This window comes from Elephas maximus, chromosome 2, assembly GCF_024166365.1.
Source record: "Elephas maximus indicus isolate mEleMax1 chromosome 2, mEleMax1 primary haplotype, whole genome shotgun sequence".
Taxonomy (NCBI): Eukaryota; Metazoa; Chordata; class Mammalia; order Proboscidea; family Elephantidae; genus Elephas; species Elephas maximus.
This window is the reverse complement of record NC_064820.1, coordinates 41,112,097-41,138,732: the sequence shown is the minus strand read 5'-3', so window position 1 is coordinate 41,138,732 and position 26,636 is coordinate 41,112,097. Positions and strand designations below refer to the sequence as shown.

The following is a 26,636-nucleotide window of genomic DNA, read 5'->3' as shown; positions in this document are numbered from 1 at the left end:
TTGTAATACAATTTGTTGCCACTAGAGGGAACCAAAGACAGCCAAATAAAGTGCAGGTTGTGACTTGAGCAGCTTCTGTCTTCCCCAAAGGGTCAGCTTTCCGTCTGTCCCTGAACTCTGTTGAATCCTACTGAGTATCATGATGAGGTAGACTTCCATGCATTTGCAGCTTCCCATATCCCATCCCACAAAGGTCCTAGAAATTCAAGCAGGCAGAGAGTGTTGGCCAGTGGCAGTCAGCTGTGATCCGAGAGATAGTGGACTGTGGGAACCTTAACTGGGTCCATGTGAGGAGACCCCTGACTGTTGCTGCAAAGTCTCCTTTGGGTTTCCTGCTGGCAGCTGCACTCAGTTGGTGCCCCAAACTCCAGCCCTCTGCGTTTCATTGACCCGTGACTGTCTCTTCCCACTAGCCCCTGGCGTTTGGGCTGGGAGTGGGGGTGGGAGGGGGTGGAGCAGCAAGTAAGAACTCTAAACATCATCAGTGAGTCCTCCCTCTCCCTCAAATGGCACGTTCTGTTACTCGCCATCTTGAATGTCTCCATCTCTCTGTCTCCACGGCCAACACCTGTGTTTGGACAGCACCGCTTCTCACCTGACGGGATACAGCAACCTCTTACTGGTCAGCCCATTAGACCTTCCAGTGGATTCTCCACTGTGGCCAGAGGGGTCTTATAAAATGCAAATGGCCATTCCCTTATTTAGAACCTTTTGTGGTCTGCTGTTACTTTCTGTACGAAATCCAAACTCCCTACCCTCCCTGGCATTCCAGACCCTGTGTGACCTGGTGCCTGCTTACCTATTCAGTTTCATCTTGTTCCAAATTTCCCTTTCCATATTCCCTCCCACCCTCCACAACTCCTTCTGTCTTACAGACACCTGCATGCATACACACACACACAAACACACAATCTCACACACCTCTATTCTCCAGTAGTACTAAAATACTTGCACTTCTCTAACGCTACTATTTTCTCCCTCACCTTGGCCTTAGCACTTGGTAGATAATGCTGTCTATGATAAACAATGCCCTTCCTTCTTCTACCCCCAGCAACTTAGCCTAAATAACTACATCACCTCTTCCTCCGAGAAGTCTTCAGAAAGCCCCCCTCCAGGGCAGGGTTAACCGTTCCTATTCTGATTTGTTCTAGCTCAGTAATGGGACTGCATTTCCCCTCTAGACTGTAAGCACAAGGCATCTTATTCCTCCTTCACCCCCATATGCTTGGCGCAACGCTGGGCACTTGCTAGTTGCTGTCTGTTGAGTTGATTCTGACTCATGGAGACCCCATGTGTGCAAAATAGAACTATTCCATAGGGACTTCAAAGCTGTGACCTTCCAGAAGCAGACTGCCAGGCCTGGTGAGTTCCAACTGCCAACCTCTCAGCTAGAAGCACTCAACCGACAGCCCCACCCAGTACCTGCTCGACACTTGTTGTTGTTGTTAGGTGCCGTTCAGTTGATTCCAGCTCATAGCGACCCTATAGAACAGAGTAGAACTGCCCCATAGACATTTGTTGAAGAATGATCCAAATGAGCACATGGCTGGGGGAACGGCACAGATGTTGTGCCAACACATGGTGGCGCTGCAGCCATGTGAATTAGCAGGGGCAGCCTGGACTTAGCCTTTTCGGTGGCTATGAGTCAGAATTGACTCCATGGCAACGTGTTTGGTTTTTTTTTTTTCCCTGGTGGTACAGTGGTTAAGGGCTTGGCTGCTAACCAAAAGGTGGCAGTTCAAATTTACCAGCTGCTCCTTGAAAACCCTAAGGGTCAGTTCTACTCTGTCCTGTAGGGTTCATGAGTGGGAATGGACTCAGCAACAACAGGTTTGGTTTGATTTGGTTTTTCCTCCATGTTCAGAAAGGGTCTTCTGGAGTCAGGGTGTCTTGAAATAGTGCACAATAAATATTGGATATTTATTGATAAACTGAGTACTACATGTTTAAAAAGGATGGTTTTTGTGGGCATTTTAAGTACAGTGGGAGGCTGGCAGGAGAGAACATAAACTTTTTACATCAAATTAGACTGCAGAGGTAATTGCCTACATCATCACTGGTTGGAGACAGCCTCAGGAGGTAGAATAGATCGGGACACTGGATTTCTCAGTGCTGGTATTCTGGACTCTATCCTGCTTTTCTAGGAGAGCGCTCCATCGACTGTGCGTGTTCTTTTACATTTCACAAAGGCAGTGGAGGAGGACTTTCCTCTTGGGCATCAGAAGCCCTGTGTTCAGTGTTGGTCAGGACTTTTGGGGCAAGTTACCTCACCAATGCAAGCCTCGGTTTCCACATCTGCAAGATGAGTGGGTAGCACTAGATGATCTTTAAAGGCCTTATAGTCCTAACACTGTGAATTCCCATGAACTAGACTGCGTGGCTGGGACAAGTTACCTGATTTCTCTGTGCCTCGGTTCCTTTATGTCTGAAATACTAATAATAGTGACAACTAGTGCGTAGGGCTTTCATGAGGACTGGGTGCATACTCAGCACCTAGTAGGGGCACAAGAAATGTTAGCAAGGCATGCTTTTAATATTATTTGCGGGTGCAAAGTGGGCCCCCTTGGGGCTCTTGCTCTCTACGTTCCTGATTCATGCTCAGAGTCTCACTTTCTCCTCACCAGGAGTGTTTACTGTATGCCTGCCTCCACTCCCCACCTGTTTCCTTGGCAAACAGAGTAAGGTGGAAAGAGAGGGGAGAAACTGTGGGAAGTGACAGGTGGGTGGCTGGGGACAGCCATTGGGCAGGTATCACAGAAAGAAGTATCAGGGCAGGAAAGACTACAGGGGTGCCGGGAAGGAGCAAGGTGGGAGGGGTGGAGCTGGGCATGGCGGAATACGGTCAGGACAAGAAAGTCCTTCAGGAAAGAACAGTCAAGGAGAAGGTGACTAGTTGAGGATTGGTGGATGTGCACATGAACACAGGATTCTGATTGCCAGTGACGGATTCCATGGGTGGGGTGGAGTTAGGGGTGGGAAGCTGGGAAATACTCCTGGGAATTGTCAGGTTGAGGTCAGGCATAACTTGGTGATAAAATAGTAACAGGCCAATGCCGGTTTTAAGAATGCTGCCAGGAAAGTAACAGATCTGGGCAGCAGATGCCCTTGCGGGGTGAGAATTTGGAACTTACTCTTTGTATCTGCCTGACATGAGTGAAGATGGTGGCCTCTAAGAGGGGTGTGTGTGGCTACCTGGAATTCTGGGGAACCTCCGCATGCTGGGCTGGAGGCAGCAGAGGAAGGCTCTGTGTAGCTTTAGGCAGAACAATTTCTTCCTAAAGTGCGGTAGAGAAACTGGGACCTAGTCAGGCAAAACCTCCTTCTTGGCTCAGCATTCAAGAGAGCTGGGAGGACTTGCTCCCATCTTCGCCCGTAGGATGTGCATCAGAATGAAGGATAGGAAGAAGGGAACCTGTAAGTTGGCTGGTGGGAGGCTCCACAGGAAGTGGGCTGAGTTAAGCATACGCATCTGTTAGTTACTACTGCTGGCCTGTTTTTAATCTGAGGTCCCCTCACCCTCAAGTTAGATAATAACTTAGTGGGGGGAGACCTGTGGGCTGTATTGGAATAGGAGAGCCTTTTTTTAAAAGAGGGAATCAACCTGAGCACTGCCATCTTTGGTAAAAATAATTCCACCCTAGTGTGGGAAATAATTCCACCCTAGTGCGGGCCTCAGGGGCCCTGGTTGCACAGTGGTTAAGCACTAAACTGCTAACCAAAAGGTCAGTGGTAAGAAACCACCAGCGCTCAGAAGGAGAAAGATGTGGCAGTCTGAGTCTGTAAAGATTGAACCTCTTGCTGTCTAGTCAATTCTGACTCATACTACTACTACTACTGCTACCCATTGCCATCGAGTCGGTTCTGACTCACAGCGACCCTATAGGACAGAGTAGAAATGCCCATAGGATTTCCAAGGAGCGCCTGGTAGATTTCAACTGCCATCCTTTTGGTTAGCAGCCATAGCTCTTAAGCAGTACGCCACCAGGGTTTCCATTCTGACTCATAGCTACCCTGTAGGACAGAGTTGTTGTTGTTGGGCGCCATCGAGTCAGTTCCGACTCATAGTGACCTTATGCACAACAGAACGAAACACTACCCAGTCCTGCACCATCATTATAATCGTTTTTATGCTTGAGCCCGTTGTTACAGCCACTGTGTCAGTCCACCTCATGGAGGGTCTTCTTCTTTTCCTCTGACTCTGTACTTTACTAAGCATGATGTCCTTCTCCAGAAACGAATCCCTCCTGACAACATGTCCAAAGTATGTAAGACGCAGTCTCACCATTCTTGCTTCTAAGGAGCACTCTGGTTGTACTCCTTGCAAGACAGATTTGTTCATTCTTTTGGCAGTCCATGGTATATCCAGTATTCTTCACCAGTGCCACAATTCAAAGGCGTCAATTCTTCAGCCTTTCTTATTCATTGTCCAGCTTTCACATGCATTATGATGCGATAGAAAATACCATGGCTTGGGTCAGGCACACTTTAATCTTCAAGGTGACATCTTTGCTTTTCAACACTTTGTAGAGGTCCTTTGCAGCAGATTTGCCCAATGCAATGCATCTTTTGATTTCTTGACTGCTGCTTCCATGGATGTTGATTGTGGATCCAAGTAAAATGAAATCCTTGACAACTTCAATCGTTTCTCCATTTATCATGATGTTGCTTATTGGTCCAGTTGTGAGGATTTTGTTTTCTTTATGTTGAGGTGCAATCCATACTGAAGGCTGTGGTCTTTGATCTTCGTCAGTAAGTGCCTCAAGTCCTCTTTACTTTCAGCGAGCAAGTTTGTGTCATCTGCACAATGCAGGTTGTTAATGAGTCTTCCTCCAATCCTGATGCCCTGTTCTTCTTCATATAGTCCAGCTTCTCATATTATTTGCTCAGCATACAGATTGAATAGGTATGGTGAAAGGATACAACCGTGACGTACACGTTTCCCGACTTCAAACCACTCAGTATCCCCTTGTTCTGTCTGAGCAACTGCCTGTTGATCTATGTACAGACTCCTCATGAGCTGTTCTGAAATTCCCATTCTTCGCAGTGTTATCCATAGTTTGTTATGATCCACACAGTCGAATGCCTTTGCATAGTCAATAAAACACAGGGAGACATCCTTCTGGTATTCTCTGCTTTCAGCCATCATCCATCTGACATCAGCAATGATATCTCTGGTTCCATGTCCTCTTCTGAAACCAGCCTGAATTTCTGGCAGTTCCCTGTCAATGTTTACTGGGTGATATTAATGATATTGTTCTATAATTTCTGCATTCGGTTGCATCACTTTTCTTGGGAATGAGCATAAATATGGATCTCTTCCAGTCAGTTGTCCAGGAAGCTGTCTTCCATATTTCTTGGCATAGACAAGTGAGCACTTCCAGCGCTGTATCCGTTTGTTAAAACATCTCAATTGGTATTCCGTCAATTCCTGGAGCCTTGTTTTTCGCAAGTGTCTTCAGAGCAGCTTAGGCTTCTTCCTTCAGTACCATTGGTTCCTGATCATATGCTTCCTCTTGAAATGGTTGAACGTTGACTAATTCTTTTTGGTATAATGACTGTGCATATTTCTTCCATCTTCTTTTGATGCTTCCTGCATCATTTAATATTTTCCCTGTAGAATCTCTCACTGTTGCAACTCGAGGTTTGGATTTTTTCTTCAGTTCTTTCAGCTTGAAAAACAGATGTTCTTCCCTTGTGGTTTTCTACCTCCAGGTCTTTGCACATGTTATTATACTACTTAACTTTGTCTTCTCGAACTGCCTTTTGAAATCTTCTGTTCAGTTCTTTTACATTTCTTCCTTTTGCTTTAGCTGTTTGACGTTTAAAAGCAAGTTTCAGAGTTTCCTCTGACATCCATCTTGGTCTTTTCTTTCTTTCCTGTCTTTTCAATGACCTCTTGCCTATAGGTTTCCAAGGCTATAATCTTTATGGATGCAGACTGCCACATCTCCCTTTACCCCTCCCCCTTACATCTTTCTTCTGTGGACCAGCTGGTGGACTGGAACTACCGACTTTTCAGTTAGCAGACAAGCACTTAACCACTGCATTCCACTGCTCCTTCGGTGCAGACTTGGAAATTCCCCTGTTTTTTTTTATAGAGTAGCTATGAGTTGGAATGGACTCCACTTCATCAGGTTTTTTTTTTTTTTTTGGTTAACGTGGGCTTCAGGGAAATTGTCAGGACCCATACCCTGGAGGGTACCCATGAGTTGCTGGCAGAACCATTCTAGCTCCATTTTTCTGCACCTTGAATGTTATTCTTTGCACATATATCAAGCTCTCTTGCTCCTTTCCTTCACAATTCACATTAAAGTACCTCCTAGAATCCCCCATTTATTGGCTCAGGGCAGCGGACTCAGAAGATGGTCTCATATGAGGATTAGAATATTTTTGAGCTGGGATGGGATTTAAAGACCATCTAACCCAGCCCCATTTCCCTTGAGTCGATTGTGATTCACAGCAACCCTGTAGGACAGAGTACTACTGCCCCACAGGATTTCCAAGGAGCGCTTGGTAGATTCGAACTGCCGACTTTTTGGTTAGCAGCTGTAGCTCTTAAGCACCACACCACCAGGGTTTCCCTCCCTAAGTGGAGAAAAGATTGAAGTTGTAAAGGATTTCATTTTACTTGGATCCACAGTCAACACCCATGGAAACAGCAGCCAGGAAATCAAAAGACGCATTGCATTGGGCAAATCTGCTGCAAAGGACCTCTTTAAAGTGTTGAAAAGCAAGGATGTCACCTTGAAGGCTAAGGTGCGCCTGGCCCAAGCCATGGTATTTTCAGTTACATCATATGCATGTGAAAGCTGGACAAGGAATAAGGAAGACCAAGGAAGAATTGACGCCTTTGAATTGTGGTATTGGCGAAGAATATTGAATATACCATGGACTGCCAAAAGAATGAACAAATCTGTCTTGAAAGAAGTACAATCAGAGTGCTCCTTAGAAGCAAGGGCGGCGAGACTGCGTCTTACATACTTTGGACATGTTGTCAGGAGGGATTAGTCCCTGAAGAAGGATATCATGTTTGGTAAATGACAGGGCCAGGGGAAAAGAGGAAGCCCCTCAATGAGATGGATTGACCCAGTGGCTGCAACAATGGGCTCAGGCATAACAATGATTGTAAGGATGGCACAAGACTAGGCAGTGTTTCGTTCTGTTGTACATAGGGTCGCTGTGAGCCGGAACCGACTCGATGGCACCTAACAACAACAACCCAGGCCCTCATTTAACAGAAGAGGATATGGAGATCTCGAGATTCACTCACGGCGTCCTGGGGGCATCAGGTCTAGCACCCAGTTCTTCAGGCTCTCAGTCAGCTGCTCTTTCCTCCTCTGTGCATGGTTCCTTCTCAGAACTCGAGTCTCAGCTGCAGAAGCTTGTATGCCCCTCAGTCAGCTCAGAAGGTGGTGCTTTGGGGCCATCTGTCCTCTCTCCTATTTCTGAATATTTAAAAATACAAAAACCAAACTGTAAAAAAAAAAAAAAGATCCCTTTTTCTGTAAGGTCTTATATAACAAATATAGGTAAGAAACCTTTTGTTTTTTTCCTTACACTTTGGGTTTTGAGTTTTTAAATGTTCAGAAATGGGAGAGAAGGGTGATTGTGGTTAAAGAGGTCCCTGCATGGTACAAAAGGTTTTTGCTCAACTATTAACCTAAAGCTTAGTGTTTCAAACCCACTCGGAAGTGCCCTGGAAGAAATGCCTGACACCTGCATCCGTAAAGATCATAGCCAAGAAAACCCTGTGGAGCTGTTCTACTCTGTAACCAACACATAGGGTCGCCATAAGTTGGATTCGTTTCAACGTCAATGGGTTTGGCTTTAGTATATATATTTGTCAGGAGAGGAAAGAGTGTCTACTTATCATTTTTCTGCCCTGAGAACCTTGTTAAGTGTTAATGGACACTAACAGGTTAATCAAAGGAAATGAAGTAGGTATTTGCAGACATCTTCAAGGCCAAAGTGTTGAGAATCTCAGTCAAGCCAGAAGCAGCAAAATCAATGTGCAGGCCAAAGAGGAGAGTATTAAGTGTGGGTCAAAGGGAATATAGAAAATTCTTAAAAAGAGAAGAAAACATATGAGTTTGGTTCAGGAAGGAGAGTCTAGGAAAGTGGACTTCTTTTATGTTGAGGAAAGGAACTTCCAGAAAGGACAAAGCATAGTAGGGAATGGCTGTTTATTTCAACCTGTTGTCCAGGCTTGAGAAACCACGTGCTCCGTAAGTAAGTAATTAATACACCAGTCACACAGTTGGTGTAGTTAAACCTTGGAAATTCTGAGAGATTTGTTTCTGTTCCCGGGAAGGGGGTGACAGAGCAAGCTGTCAGTTTCCTTCTCAGGCTGTCTTCTGGGGGCCCTGCCCAGCCCAGGCCTGCTGTGAGTCTCTCACTCTGCTCATGCTTCTGTGACTTCTCTTCTTAGATGGCGGGGACAGCGCGCCATGACCGAGAGATGGCGATCCAGGCCAGGAAGCAGCTCAGCACGACCACTGACCCCATTGAGAGACTCCGTCTGCAGTGCCTGGCCAGGGGCTCCGCAGGCATCAAAGGACTGGGCAGGTACCATCTGGGCAGGGGATGGCAGGGAGATGGAGTAGAAAGACAGGACACGGCCAGGTGAGGCTAAGACTGGCTGTGTGATCCCCAAGGTCATTTCCTTCCGTGGTCACAGCTTCTCATTTGCAACCTGCAGAGTTTGGAAGAGTTGATCTCTGAGGTCCCTTGTAACATCTTTTGGGTCTTAGGCCCATGACTGCTACAGGAGAATGCAGCTACTGGACAGCTTCAGGGAAAAGGAGAAGCATGCTCAGCAGACACCTAGCGGGCCCATGAGAGACACTCCCTGAAGCTGGGACTAATAGAGGCTGGGTTGGAGGAGGAAGGAAGGAACAGTGATTTAGATGCAATTGCAGATTTGACAGTTTTGCTATCAGACAGTCAGGTCTCCCACCTCCAGAGGCAGTGATATTGCCTGTAGGATAATTAACAACCCATCACCAGTGGGGTTCTCCCAACAGGGTGGGTCCTGTTCTCAAGTCCTCTGATGATCTGAATGTTCCTCAGGACTGAGAAACCCAAAGCAAAAGAAACGTGTAAGTGTCCTGAAGGCAGGTTCTATCTCTTTTCAACAACTACATGAAGTGCCTGCAGTGTGTTTAACATTGTGCACATCGTGGGGAACTCAGCCATGAAGAAGACTTCTCCAAGCCCCATGGAGTACTTAGACTAAAAAGAGCATCTCACAATTGCTCTTCTTATTGTCATCTCAAACGCTCAAGTCAGCATTTTTTCCTTGAACTCTTACCGTGGTATTCTTACTGATTCCTCTGCTTCTAAGCTTTCAGTCCTCCAATCCATTTAACCCATTATTGCTAGAGTTCTCTTAAAATTTTATTTTGATGATGTCACTTCTTTTGAAAGTCATTCAGAGATTTTTCTTTTTTTTTTTTAAAGCACAGAAATTTATTTTCTCCAAGTTCTGAAGGCTAAAAGGCCCAGCCAGAGTCTCGGCCGTGGTGATTCCTTTGTGGGCCTCTCTCCTGGTTTCTGGTGACTGGCGGCAGTCCTCGGGCCTCCTGTGTTTGTAGACGATTCAGAGATTTTTCTTAATAACGAAGTTAAACTCTTTAGTATTTAAGGATATTCAAGATTATTCAGATTCTGCCACCAGCCCAACCTTCCGTCTTAATTCCACTATTTACTTCTTTATAGCAGGGCTTCCAACTGATTAGAGCCAGTTCAGTCATGGCTGATGAAGCAAAACCAGAACAGACGTGAATTGTTACAATTTGGGTGATTCAGACCGATAACCAGAATGGGAAAAATTACGGATCGAAGCCTTGTAATGGGAGACTTAGAAGACGCATAGTGAGCCCTTTTAGGAGCTTAATGGGTGAGATTGGATTATTGGCAGGACTGTGGAGAGCAACACACATTCAAAGCTGCATGGTCAGCCACCATCTTTGAGTGGGGCACTGCTGTTTCCAACTCTGCTCAGAACCCCGCAGGCAAGAGATTTGGTTGCTATGCAATGCATATGCAGCCCCTGTTTTTTAAGAGGGAGATTCAATTTCTAGCAGGGCTTCGACTTGTAATCTTTCCCATTCGGATTATCGTTCTGGTTCACCCAAATTTTAAAAATTCAGATCTGTTCCGGTTTCGCTTCCTTGGCCGTGACTGAACCAGGAAGAGCCAGTTGGAAGTCCTCCTTTATAGCTGTTCTGTAGCTCCCTCAGACACCCTAAGCATCCCATCAAAACTTTTCTCAGCCTGAAGTTTATCTCTTCTCCCTTCACTCGAAACTCTTGCTCATCCTTCTGGTTACTTCTCTCTCTCTCTTTCCCTCAATAAGTTTCTTAAGGGTAGGGACTGAGTCTCACTCACCTCTATATTCCTCCTCACCAGGCTTAATGTGTTTAATAGACTTTATTTTTTAGAACAGTTTTAGTTTTATATAAAAATTGAGGTGATAGTGCAGAAACTTCCTGTACACTCCTGGACCTAGAGATAGCTAGCTGCTCTTGAGTCATCTCTGACTCATGGTGACCTTATGTACAACAGAACAGAAATATTGTCTGGTCTCTGTCATCCTCACAATCGCCAGAATGTTCAGGACCATCATAGTTTCCCCTATTATTAAGATTTTATGTTGGAACAAATGTATGGAACATTTGCTACAGTTGATGAACCAATATTAATACATTGTTATTAACTGAAACCTGTACTTTATGCTGATTTCCTTACTTTTTATCTAATTCCTTTTTCTGTTCCAGGATCCTTCCAGAATATTTCATTATATTTACTTATCATGTGTCCTTTAAGGCTCCTGTTGATTATGACAGCTTCTCAGCCTTCCCTTGTTTTCTTTTAACTTGCCAGTTTTGAGGAGTACTGGTCAAACATGTTGTAGTTACTCATCTACTAGAATTTGTCTGATGTCTTTCTCATGATTAGACTGGGGTTATGGGCTTGGGGGACTGCAGATGAGAAATGCTGTTTTCATCCCATCTTGTCAAGGCTTATCACTGTTGAAGAACACGGCAACAGGATTGAAGGAAGATTCGTTAACAACCTGCGATGTGCAGATGACACTACCTTGGTTGCTGAAAGCGAAGAGGACTTGAAACACTTAATGATGAAGATCAAGGACCACAGCCTTCAGTATGGATTATACCTCAACATAAAAAAAGAAACAAAAATCTTCACAACTGGACCAATTAGCAACATCATGAAAAATGGAGAAAAGATTGAAGTTGTCAAGTATTTCATTTTACTTGGACCCACAATCAGTGCCCATGGAAGCGTCAGTCAGGAAATCAAAGGACATATTGCATTGGGCAAATCTGCTGCAAAAGACCTCTCTAAAGTGTTAAAAAGCAAAGATGTCACTTTGAGGACTAAGGTACACCTGACTTGAGCCATGGTATTTTCAGTTGCTTCATATGCGTGCAAAAGCTGGAAATGAATAAGGAAGACTGAAGAAGAATTGTTGCATTTGAATTGTGATGTTAGCAAAGAATATTGAATATACCATGGACTGCCAGAAGAATGAACAAATCTCTCTTGGAAGAAGTACAGCCAGAATGTTCCTTGGAAGCGAGAATGGTGAGACTTTGTCTCACATACTTAGGGCATGTTATCAGGAGGGACCAGTCCCTAGAAAAGGACATCATGCTTGGTAAAGTAGAGGGTCAGTGAAAAAGAGGAAGACCCTCAACGAGATGGATTGACACAGTGACTATAATGGTGGGCTCAAAGATAGCAATGATTGCGAGGATGGTGCAGGACCAGGCAGTGTTTCGTTCTGTTGTTCGTATGGTTGCTATGAGTCGGAACCAACTCGACAGCACCCTAACAACACCAGCAAGGTTGCTGTTGATATTCACCTTGATCTCCTGATTTGTTGGGTTTCTTCACTATCAAGTTCCTCTTTTTCTCCCCTCTTTCCGTATTTTACCCTTTGGAAGGAAGTCACTAGGTGCAGGTCCACTTAAGGAGTGAGAAATATGCTCCTCTTTTTGAAGGTGGAGTGTCTACATAAATTATTTGGACTTCTTCTGCAAGGGAAATTTGTTTATCTATTCAATCATTTATCTCAGTATGGACTCATGGATATTTATTTTATATTTTTGGTTATAATCCAATAGTACTTTCTTATTGCTCAAATTGTTTCAGCTTTTTCAGTTGGCTCCTATGCTCCTTTGACATATCAAACGTAGGTGGGATTTTTGTTTTTTTAGTTAGTTTATTATTTAGTACTTCCTTACTTTCTAGCACTATAAGATGCTCCAGGATCATCTTGTATATTTCTTGCCCTAGTCCTAGAATCATTCATTTCTCCAAGGAGCCCTGGCTCCATTTATTGGAGAATGGTATTAGAAACCATGATCTGGACACTAGGTGTTCTCATTGCTACTGGGGTGTTGTTGTACACTCAGGTTTTCTAGGCCCTCTCATCTGACAGAACAAGAAAATATATGTATATATACTAACCTGTGTATATACATGTATTTATAAATATTTTTGTATGTAAGCATCTATGTCTATATTAAGTTAAACATGAGTTCACACTGATATTTCTAACTCTAATCCATTAAACCCATACCAAACCTGTTGCCGTTGAGTCAATTCTGACTCATAGCTACCCTATAGGACAGAGTAGAACTGCTTCATAGGCTTTCCAAGGAGTGGCTGGTAGATTTGAACTTTTGGTTAGCAGTTAGCTCTTAACTACTGTGCCACCAAAAAAAACAGGGCTCCTCTAATTCATTGCCACATGGGTATTTCTACTATCCTCCCCTTGCTTAACTGTAAATCCCCATTCCAACAGTGAGAAACCTGACACCTACCTTCCCCCATCCGTTTACTTGTCTAATTCTAGTATACATGTATAGCAGTGTCAGAATTGTTAATCTGTACCCATATGAGTAGAGGGCTTATGTGAAGCTCCTTTTGTATTTAATCTTTCAGATTCCACTCATTTTCAAAGTTACTTACTTCAGCACCTTTTTTCCCAAATCCCTTTACTGAGGTCGTTTCATACATTTGTAATATAGTTAGATTTTCTTATTACAGTCTACGTTCTTTCCTGGGATTCCGTGACTAAAAATTTGATTAAAATGATTTAAAAAATGTATGCATCAAGCTTTACTTTTGTGCTGTGCAGTTCTGTGGGTTTTGACAAATGCAGAAAATGTCATGTGTCTGTCATTACAGTATCATAGAGAATAGTTTCACCACCCTAAAAATCCCCTGTACTTCACCTATTCAGTCCCCTTCTTCCTTCCCTCTGACAACCACTGGTGTTTTTACCATCTCTACAGTTTTGGATCTTTCAGAAAGTCATATAATTGGAATTATATAGTGTGTGTGTGTGTTTTAAGGGTTGTTTCTTTTCATGAGAGGCTGAGAAGAGGCGGTCTGTGTTGGAAGGAGAGTGAAGAGCAGAATCTAGAAAAAAAAAAGAATCTAAGACTTCTGTATTTTAATTTGAAAAGCCTTGAGAATGGTTTTCTTTTTAACTCTTCACGCTTACACCTTGCTCTTCATGTCTTTTATTTATTTATTTTTTTGGTGCGTGTATGTGTGTATTTTCTTCAGAGTGTTTCGGATTATGGATGATAATAACAACCGAACCCTTGATTTCAAAGAATTTGTAAAAGGCTTAAATGATTATGCTGTGGTCATGGAAAAGGAAGAGGCAGAAGAGCTTTTCAGGAGATTTGATAAGGATGGAAACGGAACAATAGACTTCAATGAATTTCTTGTCACATTAAGAGTAAGTGGCCATGTGAATCAGTGTATATTTGTTGAGTTTTGCTTTTATGTGGTTTGGTTTGGCTATTTCGAGGCTTTGTTTTCAGAAGCTGTTAGTACATTCTGGAAGGGAGGGGTAGGAGACCCAGAACAGGTTTAGGGACTTTTTGGAATAATCATATGCCTTTCATTTGATATCAGGCAAACAATTTCACAGCCCTAAGGGGCATAAGGTGTTTCATCACGTATGATACAAAAAGAGGCCCCATTGTGTGTTCATGTCTATGAATGTGTTTTTTCTCTTTCTGTAGCCTCCAATGTCCAGAGCCCGAAAAGAGGTAATTATGCAAGCTTTTAGAAAGTTAGACAAGACTGGGGATGGTGTTATAACGATTGAAGATCTTCGTGAGGTGTATAATGCAAAACACCATCCAAAGTACCAAAATGGAGAATGGTCAGAGGAACAAGTCTTCAGGAAATTTCTGGATAACTTCGACTCACCCTATGACAAGGATGGATTGGTAAGTGAAAGAACTTAATTTAAGTGAAATTTCTTCTATACAAGTTTAAATCATAAATGAGAAATTGGTCCAAAGCTGTAAAATCTCAATACACTTATACCATATATAATATATATATATTTTTTATTGTATTTTAGATGAAGGTTTGCAGAACAAATTCATTTCTCATTAAACAGTTAGTACACATATTGTTTTATGACATTGGTTAACAACCCCACGACATGTCAACACTCTCCCTTCTCAACCTTGGGTTCCCTATTACCAGGTTTCCTGTCCCCTCCTGCCTTCTAGACCTTGCCCCTGGGCTGGTGTGCCGCTTTAGTCTTGTTTTGTTTTATGGGCCTGTCTAATTTTTGGTTGAAGGGTGAGCCTCAGGAGCGACTTCCTTACGGAGCTAAAAGGGTGTCTGGGGGCCATGCTCTTGGGGTTTTTCCAGTCTCTGTCAGGCCAGTAAGTGTGGACTTTTTTTGACAATACACTTATACCATATTTGTTGTAAATACAAGAGAAATAAAATATTCTTGTAGGGACCGTCCAGAGGGTTGAGAAAGGTACAACGTGCGCGCACACACACACACACACACACACACTCATATAGACAGAAATAGTATGGTATCTCTGTAAAGCTAACTACCTGTCATCTGGAGAATGGTATTTTGATTAAACATTTTGGTTCATGGTTACCATATTTACCATACACAGCCACATTCCAATGAGCTAGACTACAGTACTGCCATCCGTTTGTCAGTTTGTTATACTGTGGTGGCTTTCATGTTGCTATGATTGTGGAAGCTATGCCACTAGTATTTCAAATACCAGCAAGGTCACCCATGGTGGACAGGTTTCAGCAGAGCTTCCAAACTAAGACAGACTAGGGAGAAAGGCCTTATGATCTACTTTCAAAAATTGGCCCATGAAAAGCCTATGGATCAGTAGAATAATGTCTAACATAGTGCTGGAAGATGAGCCCTTAGTTTAGAAGGCACTCAAAATACAAAGTGGCTACAATAATGGACTCGAGCACACCAATGATAATGAAGATGGCATAATGATAATGAAGATGGTATAATGATAATGAAGATGGTATAGGACGGGACAAAGTTTTGTTCTGTTATACATAAAGTTGCCATGAGTCAAAGCCAACTTGATGCCAACTAATGACAACAACAACTGTGCCTAGACTGACATAAACCTGTCATTTGTCTTTTATCAACAGCCATAAGTGGATATTTTTACACAAAGCCTCTTCTGCGCCCACGCGTCCTGAAGGCTGTGCTGATGGGGGCTGGAGTCATTTCCTTGGCCACAGTCAGCAACTAGGGAACCCTGGAGTGGGTTACTTCCTAACCACTTTGTTGCACAGGAAGGATTAGTGGCACAGTAGACAGGAAGAAGAGGTGGGGATAATAGGGAAAGGAAACAAGCCTTTCCCCTTCTGAAGGGAATTTCGCCCAACTTTTTCCATGAAACTTTTTGATGAATTCTGTTAGCAAAGGGTGATGAAATAGGGAGGGCTTTTAGGCAGAACACTTTCCTCTCCTTCCTGCTGACATTTCTTCAGCTAGGGACAGAGAAATACCCTTCGTTTTAGATCGAAGGTATTGTAGAAGTAGATAAACATGGGCCTAAATGTTTCAGTTCTTTGGGGCAGCAATGAAGGGGCCGTATGTTTCCTTGCAGTATTGCTAGTCTTTGATGTCTGAGATGTCAGTGGAAAAATAGTCAACGGCCATTTCCCCAAATTAGCCCAACTCGACATGGGATCGCAGGCTGTATTTGTCTCCTTGCTGCAGGTGGTTCCTCCTCGTTGCCAGGGGAAACCTCAGCTGCCCTTTTCTCTAACCCCAGACAGAGTAACCAGTTGTTGAGTTGGCAGCTGATTGAAAGTCTCTACTCCCGTCATTTCTGACATTTATCTTAATAAGCCACATTAAGCTCTCAAGTACTCAAGTACTTATTGGAATTTTTAGCAGTTACAGCATTTGACGTCATCTGAATATCATAGACCCTATATTATTGCCCGTGAGTCCCTGGGTAATGCAAATGGTTGTGCTCAACAACTAACCTAAAGGTTGGTGGTTTGAATCTACCCAGTGGCACCATGGAACAGAGGCCTGGTAGTGTGCTTCCCTAAAAGATTACCACCAAGAAAACCCTGTGGAACAGTTCTACTGTGTAACAGGGGGTCGCCATGAGTCAGAATGGACTCCATGGCAATTTTTTTTTTTTTTTTTGGTATATTAATACCCAACTCTGGCAATGCATGACCATCACCAGGGTGCTTGCTTTAAAAATAGATTCCTCAGCTGCCCTGCAGAACCACAGAATCAGAGTTCTGTTGGTGGAGCCCAATAATTTAGTTTTGCTAACTGCACCATGGAACTCTTACACACACTCATATTTGAGATCCGTAGCTCTAAAAGATTCAAAAATACCCATTTTAATTACAAAATATAATATACTTACGAATGTCATTTAGCATAATAGTGGAGCTGGGTGACATTTATTGAGCATGTGTAATTTACTAGGCTTTGTGCTAAAGCCTTTACAGGGATTATCTCATTTAATAGACGAGATAAAAATGTTTCTGAGAAGTGCTGTGTGATTCAAACCTTTGTATGCTGAATCGTATTTTAAATGTACCAGGAACTGTTGATGTAAAGTAACCCTATGATGAATTCTTTTATAAAATGAATAATAGCTGTGGATTTACCTTTTGCAAATTGAGTTATTTTGTACATTAAGATTTCTTATGGTGAAGTTTAGCTACACTTGAAATCCGTAAGCTTGTTTATGGTTAAAAATATATAGTTGATACAGGGTCCCTATGAGTAGGAATGGAAACCCTGGTGGCATAGTGGTTAAGTGCTACGGCTGCTAACCAAAAAGTCTGCAGTTTGAATCCACCAGGGACTCCTTGGAAACTCTCTGGGGGCAGTTCTGCTCTGTCCTATAGGGTTGCTATGAGTCAGAATCAACTCAAGGGCAACGGGTTTATGAATTGGAGTTGGCTCCACGGCAACGAGTTTAGGTTTTTTTTTTTTATTCAAATAAGACAGAAATTAGAATAATGAAAGCAAGTTAGTATAGTCCCTAGCCAAGGATACTCATAAAGGTTATTGGGGCTTGCAGCCGTCATGGAATTAGATGTTGTACATCCTGTACTAATACCCCAATCTGCTTTCACAGCAGCCTCTGCATTAGACGCCATTTTGATGAAGTTATGAAAGCAACTACATAGTGTTTGAAACAGCCTTCCCTCACTCTTATTCTACCCTAAACCCGACCCTAAATGGGTGAGACTTTTACTTCTTCTCTTTTTAATACCTAGGTTTTGAATTTTTCATGTGTGTATATGACATTATGATCACAAACATTTTTTAAAAAGCCTGTTAGAACTGGATTAGCCTTTGAAGGGGTATGAATCTTATCCTCCCCTCATTCATCTCATATAGGAATTTTTAAATAAGTAAATATATTTTAGGTATATTATTGAGTGTATTTTAGAATTTCATAATCAGTCTGGAACTGACAAAAAGGGACTGTATTCTATATTGTGACTAAGGAATTTCCACTGTTCCCACCTGGGACCTCTCCCTGTGAATAATATATACCCTGTCAAATAAGGTTAGTATAGTTAAGAGGCTAACCAAATGCAAGGATGTCCATTCTCTTGATTTTTCTAATGGCAAACAAAATAAGTAATAATAGTTATTACCAATGAAAAGTAATTTGCTATGTTCAGGACCAATTAAGGGAGAAATCAGAGAATTTGTGACTCAGGCCACTCTAAATAGAAGTTGACTCTCATGAGAATAGTAGACACATAGTAAGAACAACTTATGGCTCTTTCTGAAATCATCAAACTTCTGGTTTTACATGCCTGACTTCCAGATGGAGTTTAACACCTCATCTCCTGCCTCGTCTCTGCTTCTTTCTCCATTCAGAGTCAACTCATCTCCAGGTCACCCCCCCAACCCCCCACTGAGGGAGTTTGGGATTGAGGGACAGGGTTATGATATCAGTCTTAAACATGTCTTGGTGTATTGATTAGGGGTTACTTTCAATCACAAGTCATAGAAAATCTTATTCAACAGTGGAATAAACAAATTAGGGATTTTTTTTTTTCATTGTACAAAATGTCCTAAGTTGAGTGACTCAGGTATAGCAGAGCTGAGGTCTCTGTGATTTTCTTGATCTCTAGATGGCTTTTTAACTTCAGCTAGAACTCCTGAGTTCTAGGCAGCAGGAGGGAGAAAGAAGGAGGAGGGGATGAGGAAGGGACAGAACCTTTATCAGGAAAGCAAAGGCTTTCTTAGAAATCCTTATCAGATTTCTAGTTATATCTTATTGATGAGGATTCTGTTACTTGGCCATCCCAAACTGTAGTTGCAAGGGACTCTGGGAAGGTGAGTTTTTAGTTTTTCAACTTTTGTAATAGAGGAAAGCCAGGGAAAGGTTTTTAAGAATGTTGTATTAGCAGAAATTGGCAGCTTGGACTGAAAGAGATAGACTGGACAAAATAAAAGAAGGTTGTTGGACTCCCCAAAATCTGCAGACTGGAAGCAGACTGATAAAACTACCCAGCTTCAAACATGTGCTACCCTTCCAGAAAAAGGAAGGATTACTCAGAGACTGGAAGAGCCACAGGTACAGAGTCTGGCAGAGCTGCAGGACCAGACAGCAGAGCCTTGAGCCATAGAAGATTATTATCAGACCTTAAAACCTAGTGGAACTTTCCCTTCTGGATTTTGAACTTGCTTGGGATCAGTGTTCTCTTTATTCCTTCCATTATCTCTCTTTTGGGACACGAATGTCTATAACTATTATCCTATGGCCTGTACCATCACTGTATTTTGGAAGCAGATAAATTGTTTCCTAGTTTCACAAGTCTGCAGATTGAGCACAATTTTCCCCAGGATTGCTCATACCCAGAGTCTCACCCATACCTTATTTAGATGATTTAGAGATTTGGGAGTTTTGAACTGATGATATTTGGATAAAATTTTGGACTTCAGTTGAGACTATCAGGATGTTAAAATGGAATGAATGTATTGAATGTCGGATGGACATGAATCTCAGCAAGAGGGTGGACTGTGTTAAGTAGAAAAAAATGGCTTTCAGAGATAAATTCACTTCTAACCCGTGGAACTTGCGGATATATCTACGTGGCAAAAGAATATTACCTTATATGACAAAAGATACGATTAAGTTAAGGGTCTTGAGGCCCTTATTCTGGATCATTCAGGTGAGCCCTGCATGCCAGTAGCTGTATCCTTATCAGAGACTGTCAAAGGGAGACTAGATCCCGACACAAATTGAGAAGGTGATATGAAGTCTGAGGTAGAGTTTGGAGTGATGTGACCTCAAACTAAAGAATTCTAGAAACCCCTGGAAGCTGGAAGAGGCAAGGAACAGATTTTCCTCCAGAGTCTTCAGTGGGAGTATGGCCCTGCTGACAAGCATGGCCCTTGATCTTGGACTTCAGACCTTTAGAAGTGTGAGAGAATACATTTCTGTTCTTTTAAGCCACTAAGGTTGAGGTATTTTGTTACAACAGCCACAGGAAACTAATACACATATTGTTAGCAAGATTTATTGGTAAAGTTAGTCACAGAGATCAGTCGAGGAGGAGAGTTCCTCGAATTCTCCAGACAATTATTTCCCTGAATCAACCATTTCAGACAATATGAGTGAATTGGAGTGTACATATCACCTAAATTATTGAGAAATAAGGTTGATGACTAATGCTTGCTTTTTCTCTCAAAAACCAAAGTAATATTATGTTCTAACGTGGGATAAACACATTAGTTAATATTCCAAAGAGACAGTCATTGGTGTAGAATTGAGAAAGAATCCAGAGTAGAGTGGATTACTCATTCTGTGCTTTGAATGAGTAATTTGGACCTTAGAAAGCGTGCAACTGAGGTGTGTAACTAGAAACCTATTTCTTTACCCTCAGGGCAGAACTCCAACTTTTCAAAGGTAAAGGTTCTGTTATCTTAACTCAAGGACATGAAATGTAGTTTCTGACGTGGCACTGAGAGACAGTCTTAATGACAGTTGAAAAACACTTTTTTCTTCTGAGTTTCTGTATCCCTTATCTGAACAGATGGGCTCTTGCTCTTAAAGAAAGTTGAGAACCAGTGTCTCACTTGGTATTTAGGTTGGTTTGGCAATTTTCAAGATTTTCTTCCTCCCTGCCCTTCTTACCCTGTGCTACCCCCATCACCATCCTCAACTTCTCCATTTCTCTTGTTTAGATCTGTTGCTCAGCTGTGATCACTAAAGCCTCTGTGACTTACATTTCTCTTCCACTTGCAGGTACTGGAGATGAGCCTCTACTGAAAGAAACAGTGAGAATGTTTCCTTTTTTTTTTGTTTCTAACTTTTCCGCTGCAGGTGACCCCTGAGGAGTTTATGAACTACTATGCAGGTGTGAGTGCATCCATTGACACCGATGTGTATTTCATCATCATGATGAGAACTGCCTGGAAGCTCTAAATGTATGACCTGGGGCACCAAGGTCTTGGGTACAACTGTGTGGCTCCAATGATTAAACATCAGCTCAAAAACAGGCTCATACTTGATTCAGCCCAGTGTCCCTTCCACGTCAAAATGCACTGCATTGGCTATGACTAGAGAAAAAGGCAGAAATAAAGAGACTAATTAGTTAACCTTGACCTTAACTTAGTTCTAAAATAGGAATTTGATAAAAGAACATCTGTGAAACCCCTAGCACTGTGGTTGAAACCTTCAAGATGCCTCACAAATATGAGGTTTCTTTCTTGGCCATTGATAAAAGTTTGAATATTTTTATTATAACCCTACTATTTTACCCATAGTTTGTTTCCACCTCCTTCCAGATGGTCCATTTCTAGGTGGAAAAATCTATTTTTATGACTGATTAGTCTCAATTTCTACAACTGAATCTTGAGTTTCTTTGCCTGTGGTCTGGGGGAGCCTTAGCTCCGTAAACAGATTTAAATTGACATTTTTTGGACAACTGCCTTTTTCATCAACAAGATTGGTGTGAGCCTGTGGCTACTTCCTTGAGCAGTAGAGTAATGGATGTTTAAAGTGTCCCTGTGGTTAAAACTTTGAAGCTGGCCTGTGCTCTCAGGTTTTACGTAGAACCTCTTGCTCTGTGATTGCACAGACAATATTAGCAAGTCTTCACCTGGTGGAGTGTTTACCTCTCCCCTCGCTGCCATCAGCCAATCATGTTAAGGTTCCCAGCAGCACAAGGTGGTTGGGTTGACATAGACTAAGATCAGAGGCACACTCCAAAGTTGATTTTCCATCTTGACACTTTTAGCTCAAAGTCTCCTCTTCCCAGCATTGTGCTTTGACTTCATTTTGTTGGTATGTGGAATCTCCCCTTGAAAGGTGGGCAGAAGCAAAGGTAGCCCTAGCTTCTGGGAAATAGATGTTGAGACTATATCCCTCCATCTGTGTGTTCTGTATCTGGGACCAGAGATAAAAATATAGTGACTAACCCTCTGGTTATGGTGTTGGATGTCATTGGTTGAAGGAGCTGGTGGGAGAGAACAAGATGACTATCCTTCCTTGCTACTCAGGGACAGTTCTTTTTTGTGCCACCTTTGTCCCTGGTTGCACTTGTCCCCTGATTTAGGGACATGGATTGGGGCAACAGTGCCCTTTAAGATCTTATGTATTTACGTGACTCTGGGTTCCAGATCTGAAGACACTTGCCATGTTTTTGACCAATTCACTTGTTTGCTTTTTGTTGTTGTACTTTAGACGAAAGTTTACAGAACAAACTAGCTTCTCATTAAACAGTTAGTACACGTATTGCTTTATGACATTGGTTAACAACCTCATGACATGTCAGTACTCTCTCTTCTGTACCTTGGTTTCCCTATTACCAGCTTTCCTGTCCTCTCCTGACTTCTAGTCCTTGCCCCTGGGCTGGTGTGCCCCTTTAGTCTTGTTTTGTTTTATGGGCATGTCTTTGGCTGAAGGGTGAACCTCAGGAGTCAGTTCCTTCCTGAGCTGAAAGGGTGTCTGGAGGCCATACTCTCAGAGTTTTCCCAGTCTCTGTCAGACCAGTAAGTCTGGTCTTCCGTGAGTTACAATTTTGTTCTACATTTTTCTCCAGCTCTGTTCAGGGCCCTCTATTCTGATCCCTGTCAGAGCAGTCAGTGGTGGTAGCCAGGCACCATCTAGTTGTACTGGACTCAGACAGGTGGAGGCCTTGGTAGTTGTGGAGGTCCGTTAGTTTTTTGGACTAATCTTTCCCTTGTATCCTTAGTTTTCGTCATTCTCCCTTGCTCCCAAAGGGGTGAGACCAGTAGAATATCTTAGATGGCTGCTCACAAGCTTTTACAACCCCAGATGCCGCTCACCAAAGTAGAATGTAGGACATTTTCTTCATAAACTATGTTATGCCAGTTGAGCTAGATGTTCCCCATGACCATGGTCCCCACAACCCCCAGCCCAGTAATTCGGCCCCTCAAGGAATTTGGATGTGTCTATGGAGCTTCCATGACCTTGCCTTGGACAAGTTGTGCTGGCTTCCCCAGTATTGCATACTGTCTTACCCTTCACCAAAGTCACCACTTATGTATTGTCTGTTTAGTGTTTTTCCATCCCTGTCCCTCCCTTCCCTTGTAACCATCAAAGATTGTTTCCTTTTGTGTGTAAACTTTTTCATGAATTTTTATAGTAGTGGTCTCATACAATATTTGTCCTTTCGTGATTGACGAATTTCACTCAGCGTAATGCCCTCCAGATTCATCCATGTTGTGAGATGCTTTGTAGGTTCATCATTGTTCTTTATTGTTGCGTAGTACTCCAGTGTATATGTACCATAGTTTGTTTACCCATTCATCTACTGATGGGCATCTAGGTTGTTTCCATCTTTTTGCTATTGTGAACAATACTGCAATGGGTATGTTTACTTTTTTTTTTTAAACAGACTTGGAACTTGATACCAGAATACATATCAAATTAAAAATTTTGAAAACAGGTGTTGCCAGATGAGAATTATAGCAGTCACTAAAGAGGGCACCTTGCTTTGTTTCTCTTTGAGAAGCTAAACTCTCACTTACCATGGCAACAGGCTGGAAAAGGGACCTTTTGCCCTTGAGGATAGGAACATTTCCACATTATGGAGGGCTAGTTTTTTTGAAATTTATTACGCAAGTTTGGTTTTCTATTGCCTTTATTACCTAGGCTTTCACAGAGGTAGACAGGTAAAAAGATGTCAAATGTTATGAGGAAATACATAGATATTAAGTGGAAAACCAGAAGAAGTGATGAAGAAACATGTAGAAAAGATATCCTTGTTTCTGCTGCCTACACCTTGCAGATTGTGGCTGAAGATAAGTCCTTAGTTTCCTGGTCACGGTGGGTTTCAAGCCTACTGCTCTAGATAGATCCATGCCTCTGATTTTGGGCATGACCATGCCCTGTTTAGCTGGGTCCATAGAGGTAGCATGAAATTCTGAGTAAAGACTAGGTTGCAGCTATCAGCTTTGTCTTCCCCAGTGGTACTTGGCTTCCTGTGTAACACGGGCACAGGGCACTGCTATCAGATTTCAGATAACCCGTGTGGCACAGTGTTTTTGGTCAGATTCAGTTCCTTCCCTTCTCAGTTTGGTGTTTAGGTGCCACAAGCAAAGACTCCACCAAGGCCCTCTCACTCTCTGTAAACAAGATCTCCTACTAAATGGATGGTCAAGGATCACTCCCCTTCTATTCTGAGCCTTGGCTATGATTTCTTGCATAGTCAGGAATTGCTTATTATTTAACCATACTCCTTCTACGGTTGAGAGTGAGAGGAACAGAGAAGAGTCATTTTTTAAAAAAGTCATTTGCTAACACTTTTCTGGATATATTATTTTCTGGTCATTTAACTTGCACATTTTAAACATTACTCCATTTGCAATTAAAAAAGTGAGTGCTTGAATTGGAAGATGCTGTCGTTAGTTGCTGTTGAGTCAATTCCAACTCAAGGAGACATTATGTGTGCAGAGTAGAACTGTTCCATAGGATTTTCAAGGCTGGCTGTGACCTTTCAGAAGCAGACCGCCAGGCCTTTCTTCCAAAGTACCTCTGGGTGGGTTCAAGCTGCCAACCTGTCAGTTAGTAACCCAGCACTTGATTATTTGTCCCACCTAAGGACTCTGAATTGGAAGGTAAAACACAACAAAAACCATCTAAAACAACCCTGGGGAGCATCTGAGCCATTGGGCTGAGAGCCAGATGGGAAATCAAGCAAACAAAAAAGCCAAAGAAAAAAGATGAAATTAGCTGTTTATGAAAAAGGAACGACGTGATTTGGTTATAAAAATTATGAGAATCAGGGTTTGTTAGAGCTAGCCACCAATGACGCTGACTTTTGGTTGCTAACGCGCCCTGAGGCAAACCTATGTGAGAGCAGCAGGAGAACCTAACCCCAAGTTGTTAAGAGTAGGTACATGTTGTACCTTAATTCCATTGAGAGTGCAAATGAGAAACCTAGGATTCTCATGGTGAATTGTAGAGGGAGGCAGAATTCTCCCAGCCAGCAGGCAGTCTGACTTGCACAGTCATTTAAACCATGACAGAATTTTTTCTCAGGCCCAGATGGCACTCTGGAGGACAATGCACTTGCTCTTTTTTTGGTTTGGTAGTAGGCATGGAGTCACATTTTGTATCCTAATAGCAGCTTTCAGGTGGAGCTGAGGGCCCTCCACGTTGGCTGCAAGTTGACTTTGCAGACAGTATGGATTTAGGGTAAAAATTTATCCCATCACCAATAATTTATTGAACCATTGCTAATGCCATGCATGCTGTTGTAGGATATGGGGATAGAAAATGAGCTATAATAAATGCAAATCAAACCACTGACCAATAAGTGCACCAAACCAAACTGACAGCCTCCAGTCCCTAAGAGGTACGGGGGGCAGAGAGGAGGAGGGGAAGCATGGTCGGATGAAACTCCCCTCTCTGAATCCTGTCCCAGCCTCTGAAGCCAGACAGTTGAAACCCTTCATATGGCAGCATGTCGAGGAATTATGTAGTAAATTGATAAATGTAGACAATGTATTAAGACAATGCAGGTAAAAACTTATTCTTGAAGGCAGGTGATTGTCTTGGTCCTTCACTTCTGTCTTGGCCCATGTAGCTGGCCTCCATGAGCCATGATGCTAAAAGTAGTTGATTCCATTCTCACTAAGCTACCTAAAAATGGGACTGTTCTGCTGATGTTTAATCAAGTGGAGAGATTAAATTAACCGAATGTGTTCTTGGATGGTGTGTAGGTGCCTTTCCATTTCTTCTCCATGAAATTCTATTAACACCCTCTGAGTAATATACCTTTCTGGACTTAAGCATATCTATTTTGGGCATTGAGTCAAAAGTTTCACAGCTTCCAGTTTTCCTGTTTGGTTGACACACTTGCTTTCTAAGAAATTATAGGCTGTTCTTTTAAATTAAGAGCTTGGTGAATGAACTGGCAATGTTTGAAATTTTCGAAGTGTTTATGACTCAAAGGACAAACAAAGATGTCACAGTTTGATAGATGGTCATATAACGCTATCGATTGTCATGTAACTTATTCTTTTGGAAGCCAATGTTTCTGAGCAGGCTTTCCTCCTCAATGTTGCTTTTGTGAAAAATACTTAACCTCGATGGGACAGCTAGTTCTTAAATAAATAAATAAATAAAAACCCACCAAGTTAATTTTCTAAAATTATTTGCCCTAAAACAGATGATGGGTGAAATCTGTTGAAAGAAACGTAAACAAATGATTGATGGGCTTCTGAGAACACAGCTGTGTGAGAGGAATTCTTTTTGCTGTCTCAGCTGGTGTGGTGAAAGGTTGCGGTGAAACAGCTCTTCCTCTCTGAGAATAGCATGACCTTCTTGCTTAATTCTCACACTTGCTTCGCCAAAGCCAGTTTTTTTTTCTCCCAGCAAACTCTAGTGGAAGATGCTCTTCAGGAGTGAAATCCACTGAAAATATGAGCAATCAATTAGTTAGTAGCTGAGGTTTTGAGATAGACCCTTGCAACTAACAGAAAGGTATATTGCGTCAGGAAAAAAAGATCTCAAAATGTGGTGGCCTTTTTCTTTTGTTCTAGGTTCTTCTCCCTATTCTTCATAAATGGAATTTATTTATTTAATATAATATATGCTTTATAGGTGCTTGGATATGGAGTACTATAAAAATACTAGCATCCCTTGAATACTGTTGATGCAACGTTAGTTTCACCAGTGTCCTTGTGAGCAGCTTGGGCCCTCCTTCTTGCTCCCAACATTGGAACTATGACAAGCAACTCAAACTTTGCAATCTCCAATTTCATGCTGTTCTAGATCCAGTAATAACTTTACAGGGACCTTGTG

The 26,636-nt window shown here is 42.3% G+C and overlaps 1 protein-coding gene across 3 annotated transcripts in view; it reads left to right on the top strand.

The window, feature by feature from the left end:
* CAPSL (calcyphosine like) overlaps window positions 1-26,636 on the top strand; it is a 52,349-nt gene that overhangs the window by 13,978 nt on the left and 11,735 nt on the right. Inside the window, exons 2-5 of one of the 3 annotated variants that reach the window (XM_049862319.1) lie at window positions 8,429-8,565; window positions 13,606-13,783; window positions 14,073-14,282; window positions 20,685-20,788. In XM_049862319.1, the coding sequence (XP_049718276.1) occupies window positions 8,429-8,565; window positions 13,606-13,783; window positions 14,073-14,282; window positions 20,685-20,786 (627 nt within the window). In that variant the 3' untranslated portion in view covers window positions 20,787-20,788. Of the gene's footprint in view, window positions 1-8,428; window positions 8,566-13,605; window positions 13,784-14,072; window positions 14,283-20,606; window positions 20,789-26,636 lie in introns of those variants that run through there. The other 2 variants (XM_049862337.1, XM_049862327.1) reach the window with 2 other exon arrangements.